This window comes from Azolla caroliniana, unplaced genomic scaffold (genome assembly GCF_043228905.1).
Source record: "Azolla caroliniana isolate FFs.n. ecotype wild unplaced genomic scaffold, voAzoCaro1.0.p SCAF_6, whole genome shotgun sequence".
Classification (NCBI taxonomy): domain Eukaryota; kingdom Viridiplantae; phylum Streptophyta; class Polypodiopsida; order Salviniales; family Salviniaceae; genus Azolla; species Azolla caroliniana.
This window is the reverse complement of record NW_028230441.1, coordinates 7,724,242-7,732,764: the sequence shown is the minus strand read 5'-3', so window position 1 is coordinate 7,732,764 and position 8,523 is coordinate 7,724,242. Positions and strand designations below refer to the sequence as shown.

The window sequence follows — 8,523 nt, the reverse complement described above, 5'->3', positions numbered from 1 at the left end:
AAATACAAACTTTTAAGACAGCATCGAAATGTATGTGAAGCAACAATGCAAAACAAGCCCAAAACAATTGGATAAAAACCTTGCGGTAAGGCATTTATAAACTAACACCTTTTGAAATAAAGAGAAATACTTCTTAAAATAATGTATATAAAGCTTTCTGCTAGATTGCATACAGAAATTATTTTCTTGTGAAATTAATTTGTATAAAAACCACTAAAGCTCTTGATTAGCAATTAGCCCCAAAATACAAGTTTACCAATTGATGATAGCAATTAGCAAAACTACAAACACATTGATGATAAAAAATTCACAAGCAGTCATTATCCATGGTGTTACAGTAGAGTGTTCTGATCACAAATTCTGCATATATTATTGAGTAATTAGTGTATTGTTTACAATAAACAGTGTAGCATGTCAACAGGTTCTATATCATCTATTTAATAAACTCCTTCTTTGGGCCAAGGAGACCTGATAATGAAGCACAATGTGTTGACTTGTAACTACATTTTTCACAACAATACTGAAGGGCCTCTATAACCACAATACATCTGTATAAAAGTAGAATAGTACAAAAGTAAATGAGTCTACTTCCAAATGCATAAAATATAATCAAAAGCTTTAGATCATAACAGATCCAAGCACTTAGATAATACTAATAAGCCAAACCCAAGCTGTACAAAGAAGACTAATCTAAATGCAAGTGCATGCTTCTCTCAATATCATTAGCCATATGGATAATATTTTTCACCTATGTCTAGGGCATATAATCACCAATACATGGCAAGTTTATAAATAGCCAGAAATATTGTGGATGTCTTAGCTCTGATGATATTAATTAAATCACCCTACGCAATTGTTTGTTCCATGAATATTTAAGCAACCCCAAAATTTCTCAAATGAAGATAAAATATTCAATATATACATACCTCTCAGGTATAAAGCCCCTTTTCTTCAAGCATGCTTGAATATCACAAGCCTCTTGGCTGCAAGGCTCTTTGCTTTTAGGCATCTTGGACGAACCGTGTGGTAAAAGCTATCTGATAAAGTGAAAAAGAGCCAAAGTTATCCTGGCCAGCAATTACATAAAATTACACCGCACCTTTCGTGCCACAAAATTATACTCCTCAAATCGGCAACAAATTCCTCAAGCAGAATACCACTCCAGTAAGGATGCAGTAAAACAGCCCCACCATTATTAACACTACATTTTTTGGGTCATTTTTGGGATATTGACGAAGATACTCAAGAGTTGTGTTCGTATCTCAAGCTAGAATTCCAATTTACAAGCATCAATACTCTAGTTCCCAGCACTTCTTAGATACTTGGTCCGCTGTATTTGAATAGCAGTAGCACTTTCCCCTGGTAACTACATTGAGAAGTAAAACAGCAAGTAGAGTACAGCCACGTAACAGAAAAAGACAAGGACTACGCCAAACAGATGACAATCATTCATAAGTAGATGTCAAGACAATCCTACTCGTTAAAATTGAACAGGATTAAGTTAGTGACGATAGATCTCAAGATTAAAAGGCATACATCTTCAGAAAGGAGAGATCTTTAGTGTGAGTTTAGACAATAATATACGAGAAAACGAGAAGACCAGTTATATAGCCAATGTAGTAAAATGTTCTCATTTTTGCTGTAATGACATAGACCCAAAGAACATCGACAAACCATCCAAGAACAAATCCTCACACTGCAGACAAATTTTCCAAAATGACATAGCAACCCGTTCAACAAAAGTTTTGCCTTCTTTGCAACAGAAAGATAGTAGTTCAAAGATAATGATATGTGAAATGACTAGAAGGTCGAGGTAAGTTTAGACAATGATATATTAAGAGGCTAGAAAATTGTGTAACCAATTTGGCAAATTGTTATCTTTTCTGCTGCAGTTAAACAGCCCAAAGAAAGTGTACAAACATCTACAGTCATCCAAGAGAATTCTCAAGAATGCAGACACATGCCACAAGGAAAACCTGTAACCGCTTTTAACACAATTCCTTCTCTTTTTGCTCAATGTTTTAATATTGCAATTTCTCAAAGAGTTTACTTTTTTTTAAAAGTAACAATAATCTTAAACAAGCAACCATCAGAAATATGCCTCACATTACAAACGAAGTTGCCGATCCCAATCTATATTCAATTTGGCAAAATTCAATCTTTTTGCCCAATATCTTTTGACACTTCAAATTCACAAGATAAAAAAGTCTAAAATTTCAAAATCCTCCACAAGCTAAGCCATAATATGGGCACAGAACCTCACATAACATATAAACGCTCAAAAGTTTAATCACCAGAAGATAGTCTATGTATTTTGCTCAAGTATTTCTATGTCTGGTTTTTTCTACACAAACAATAGAAGGTCTACAGTTTCCAAGGGGTTTCTGTTTCTATTTCTAAAGAAAGTTAAAAACAAACACTATTTTCTCATGTATCTGAGAGAGATTAAAAACTCTTTCTCACGAAATCTGTCTTGATTGACCATCCAAGAACCTCCTGTTGTAAATAAAGAAACCCAAAAGCTAACATGACCTCATAGATGGCCTGAACTAAATAAGATTTGTCCATAACCTTTCTCAACAATAGTCTGCATGTCTAGTTTTTTCCTATGCAGAGAAGTCCGACTTTTCCTCGAAATTCCTATTCCAGGAAAACGCGGTCTTTCCATGTATCTGAGATACATCAACAGGCATTAATCAAAACTATTAACAAATTTGGCAGAATTTATATCTTTTCACTGTATTTCTCGAGAGAAATCCTGTGTGACTTTATACAGGGTAAATTCTCGATTCTGAAGAAAAATCTAAACGTAAACATATAATCTTCCCATGCTTCTTAGATGGATTGACAGATGTTTACTTGCTAAGAACTGGATTACTCTAACAAAGGATAGCAATGAAGATTGACAATAACTGAGAGAAAAGTTAAAGAAAGAAAGCCAACCTAAGCAATATCCGAGTCGTTGTTGGCGTCGAGATGACCTTGGAAAGCGTAGAATAACTCGCGAAGAAGAAGAAGATAATGATGATCAGGAGACTCTTCTCTGTTGATCCAAACGTCCATAGCATCCGACGAGGCCCTCGAAATTTACGGACAGGAACCCTAAGACGTTCTGCAGAGAAGAGAAGCCCGGTTCCTGTAGGCTGTATTTGTAGAGAGAGAGAGAGAGAGAGAGAGAGAGAGAGAGAGAGAGAGAGAGAGAGAGAGAGAGAGAGAGAGAGAGAGAGAGAGAGAGAGAGAGAGAGAGAGAGAGAGAGAGAGAGAGAGAGTGACAATCGGCAACGGTTCGGTTTGAACCGAACCGCGAAACCGCAGCTTAACGGTTTCAACGGTCCGGTCAGGTTTAGGTTTTTAAAAACGGTTCGGTTCGGTTTTAATAGCCAGAAACCGCGGTTTTAAACGGTTTTTTGTTTTTTATTTTTTATTTTTATTAAAAAAAAATTAAAAGTTTTATAAAAAATAAATTTAATTTTGTAAAAAAGTTAAAATTTGTTTTTAAACAATCTTTTCATTTTTAGACCTTATATTCACATTTTAGGAACATCTTACAAATTTAAAAAAAATAAAAAAATGAAATATTATAGATTTAAAAAATTAAAAATTAAAAATTAAAATTTTTGACCTATGCTGAAAACCGAAACCGAACCACGAAACCACGGTTTTTACGATTTAATGGTTTTAAATTGTTTAACGGTTTCATGGTTCGGTTCAGGTTTCAAAATTTTTTAACGGTTCGGTTTGGACCCTCTCAAACCGAACCATTGCCGATTGTTAAGAGAGAGAGAGAGAGAGAGAGAGAGAGAGAGAGGAATTAGTAATCTGTTGAACATGTATGTGCTTCGGATGATCAAATATTATGATTTTGGGTTTGTGGATGTATTTCTTCATAATTCATTCTCTTTTTGGTCGTTTGGCACCCCCCCCACACTAGGAATGGAATCCATGTATATATGTATATGTATACGATGTATTGGACTTTCAAATGACTCTCTTTCGTTCTCTGTCATACATGAGTGGCGATGAAATCCGTTGCACTAGGGCTTCGTGATAGTCCATGAGTACCTGATCAATGCCATCCACGCTTGTCATCCAATGCAAAAGTAAATGAAATCATGCTTTGGATGCTAATAGCGATAGACAAAACAAAACGCAAAAATATATGTTCTAGTGAGGCACACAACATGCACACACACACGAGTAGTTTAAGAGATGAATGTGGACTCGGGCTACTTTAGTTGCCGACAATACCTCCTAATGTGGCATATTAAACATACTAATCTTTCCCCCTCATTGGCTTTTCAACAAATGAGGAACCTTGAGAAATGTGGATGGGAACTATACATGTTTTATTCGTCTCATTTTACTTGTGGCTCGAGTTCTTTGGAACGTTTTATTGGTCATACTTTAGGCCTCTCATTTAACTACAATGCATTGTCGTCATCTACTATCCTTATGGCAATTTGAACTACAACTCAAAATATAAATAAAAAAGGTGACATAAAATTGTTGCGAATTGAACAAAGACCCCCAAATATCTGATCTCAAAGGAAGTTTTCAAGCTGATTGAACGTGGCAATTGCTTTGAGGCACATGTTCATTCCACGGTCAATTCGAAAACGAGTGAGTACAAGCCTCGAAATCCCCAATGAAAATAGCGTAGAAGGAGAAGCCGTTATTGCATAACACTATGCCAGTCCATGCTGCCACGCCACGTAGTGGATGTGTCATGACATTGGCATGCCACATAGGGATCGACTTGCCACATCACATATATACATACATACATACATACATATACGCTCGTGTCTAACTACTACAAAATATTAAAGAGGCCAAGTGAGGGAATCGCGGGCACGAATGGTGCCGATTGCTCAACTGCGGGCGCATGCGATCTACACCGTCCAATGTGGATAAAAAGTTGACGTCTTTCACCAAGAGCCCAACTCTATCACTAGGAGCCCGACTATCTGATAGCCTCTGTCACTAGGAGCTCGACCGACTCAAAGCTTGACATAAAAAACTTAAAAAAAAAATGAAGTAATTTAAAAGTAACAAAGTGATAACATGACAATTAAAAATGAATGGTCTAGTGTTCAAAATTTTTACTTTTTTCTTCAACTTCTTTCATTTTGGTGTTCTTCTCTTCGACTTCTTTCTTTTTTAGGGTTTCAACATTTGGTTTAGGGTATGTTGTCAGTGGTGACTTTACAATTCATTTACATTTAAGGGGCCCTAATGGTGGTATTGAGTTCAAGTTGAGAACTTGAAAAGATGAAAAGTTGATGTATTGGAAATTCGTAAAGTGACGTATGCATGGATTGGTACGATAGTGCAATCAAATTTTGTATAATTGATTTCTTAATCAAGAATGCATGCGAGAATTTTAGATGGAATGCCCTTGAACTATTTTGGCAACATGATACAACCAAATAGGTCTTTATAGAATGTCAAAAGGGTTATTTATTTAATGCTTGTCTAGTTCAAAATAGCTTGAATACACATATCCATGACTTTGCTTGGAAAGTGATTTTATAGCTCAAAACAATATTCGAAGCAAATACTAGATGATTTGTTGAAATACAAGTCAAACAATGGTCTCCTGATGGCTTGCTCCTATAACCAAATAATTAACAATGTTCTCATCATAGCCCCCCCATGCATCCTTGTGATTTGCTCACTTCTTTTTACAACTGATAATGAGCTCACTTCACTTTTTTTATAGCTTTCAATAGCTCATTTGTCAAATAAAAATAGGATGGCAAGCACTGCCACTTCTCCGTAGATGGTCACTTAGCTTCCACAATTACTATGTCATTGTTTTCGCATTTACAAGTTACAATTTCACATTTGCAATGGTAGATCTTTTATCCTATGATCTGTATAATTAGCATCAAGCCCTTAACACTTTTGTTCAAGTAAAGTTAGTTGTAGCCTCTTACCATTTGGTCTATGTTTGATTGTCAATTTAATATGCAACTCACTCATGTTACAAGTAAAGTTAACTCTGAGACTCATAATTTTAGTTTTTTCTTGGTTCTTTGACTTTATACCATGGAATACTACCTCCAAATTATGAGCCAACACAAGAAGAAATGACACAAGAACACATTCATATTTCCAAACTCACTAATGTTCCATGTTCACATTTTCAAACTCACTCATTCCCATTCACAATAATATGCAACTCACTCATGTTCCAAGTAAAGTTATCTTTCATAAATTGGGCTTTTTCATGGTTTTTGGACTTTATACCATGGAATACTCTACTTGTGGATCATTAGCCAATACAAGAAGAAATGATAGAATAACACATTCACATATTCAAACTTGCTGGAAGCATTGGACACCACTTGGAATTTCCAAGATTAAATATACATAACAAACAACTACAAAAGAGTACCAGAAACAGTGGCACCTATAACATTCCAATTCCACATGAAAGATTCCATATTAGCATGTAAAATATATTACCATGCATACATCTCTCTAGAGTACCAGTATCAATATATTACTACACAATAGAAACAATGGAACTGTGTTCTCTCCACCACCAGAGCAATATTGACGTGATTGGAAAACAATGAATCTGAGGTAAAAGAGCATATGAAAATGTGGTACGTTTTGCTTAAATTTTCAATATACCCATTGTAAAGAAATGGGCGGCGTAGGTGATGTTGTGTGGTGGAAGTGAACTCTGTGTGTGTACGTGAGACAAGTAGAGAGAGAGAGAGAGAGAGAGAGAGAGAGAGAGAGAGAGCTTAGAACAAGAAGTTATGTTAGCAAAAGATGAATTACATCCAACGGTAACTAAGTTACAAAGGGTTGGTTTAAATACCAACTAACTTAGGCCAATACAAAACTAGCCTATTATGTCCACCTTCTAATGTGAAAGCCACTTCATTGGGGAAGTTGGGTTTGATTCTCAACACGCCCCTTCGAACACAACTTCCAGTCGTCTAAGAGATTGTTTTGATGTTCGGCTCGTTTCGGCTTTCTGGGTTTCTCTACTCTATGGTTGGATGGTCTTATTGACTTTGACTAATCTCCATCGTTCAACTGCGTCATACTCTTCGTTTGGCTTCGTGCGGCAACTGTTCTTCTTCGTTCGAGTTTCGGCTGTTGGGTTACTCAGCTTCTGTTGTCGTACTCCCCCTCAAGCTCGGCAATGTGGAGATCGTGAGACCAAGGTCAGATGAAAATTGTCTGAGCTTGTCAACTCCTAAGGCCTTTGTGAATGTCGGCAACCTGAAGGTTCGTGCTCATGTGTTATAGGTCGACATCTCTAGCTTGAACACGCTCTCGAATGAAGTGATAATGCACTTCGATATGCTTCGTGCATGCATGGAACACGGGATTCCGAGCCAGATGAATATTGCGCATGATGTCGCAGTATAGGAGAATCAGATCGTTGATGGGAACACCCAGATCCTTCAAGATTCTTTTTAGCCACACGGTGTCAGGAATAGTACTAAAGACAGAGGGGAATTATACTGGAGGTAGAGGAGGATGAGTACTATGAGTACTTGAGAGGAAAAGATGGTGTGTTACTCACGAGAGAGAGAGAGAGAGAGAGAGAGAGAGAGAGAGAGAGAGAGAGAGAGAGAGAGAGAGAGAGATAGATTATATTATCGTCTTTGGAGGTCAAATATGACCTATGAGACCAAAAATATTACATTTCACGTTATACGTGTGAAAGTGAGTAATGACTCTCGATGTTCGAGAACTTTACCAATGAATGTTGCAATCGAGAGTGCACATTGTGGTTGTGAGAGGAATTCATGCAAAGATTGGGCTCGATCGAAGAGATGTGGAAAGCATGGTCGAATATGATCAAAGGCAGAGCATTGTATCAAAGTGTGATACTCAGACTCGCGAACTTGTTTAGGGCAAAGTGTGCATAACCGACCACTCTCATCACTTGTACCCCAACGCCTTGTTTCACATCGCAATGCATGAGAGCTAAGTCGCATGGAAGCAATGGTTCGAATGGCAGATAATGGTATGGGCTCTAACATGTATGGATGTGTACGATTTCCCCGTTCCGCAAAGAATATGGTTTTGTAGTTAGGTGCAACATGTGTAGTAAAATGTGTGAAGCGTGAGCCTCCACATTTGTCCCATGTCATGATACATTGGCGTTGCAAAAATGCCTCATTTACAGAGGAATCTAATGATGCATCATGAAGCAAGTCTCTTGCATCCCATCTACCAAACCATTTTTCTATATCTTGCATCCAACCATAACACAAAATTTTGCTTTTATGCGTCTTTTGGATCTTTTTGCTTGCTTCCCACGCAATTCTAGGAAGTCGATGTGAGGGACTTTTTTGAACCTTAAGCATGTATTCAACAACCCTTTCCATGGCCATGATCTCAATGGGAAGCGATCTCGTCTCAAGGAGGAGGAGGGTGTAGGGCGTTTGTTTCTTAACTTGTAGAAACTTGGTAAGAAAATGCTTTTGGACATTTTCAAACTCTTTCCACATAGATTTAGGGATGCTACCGCCCCATACTTCCACCCCA

General features: G+C 37.2%; 1 protein-coding gene across 1 annotated transcript; it reads right to left on the bottom strand.

Moving 5' to 3' along the window:
- Positions 1-345: 345 nt before the first annotated feature.
- On the bottom strand, positions 346-3,081 carry LOC147862942 (Cox19 family protein (CHCH motif)). Its single transcript, XM_087320661.1, has 3 exons — positions 2,944-3,081; positions 927-1,037; positions 346-548 (listed from the first exon to the last, which is right to left on the bottom strand). Exons 2-3 carry the CDS (start codon positions 1,007-1,009, stop codon positions 434-436), a joined length of 198 nt encoding a protein of 65 aa, XP_087176787.1. The 5' UTR covers positions 1,010-1,037; positions 2,944-3,081; the 3' UTR covers positions 346-433.
- Between the last annotated feature and the right edge of the window lie 5,442 nt (positions 3,082-8,523).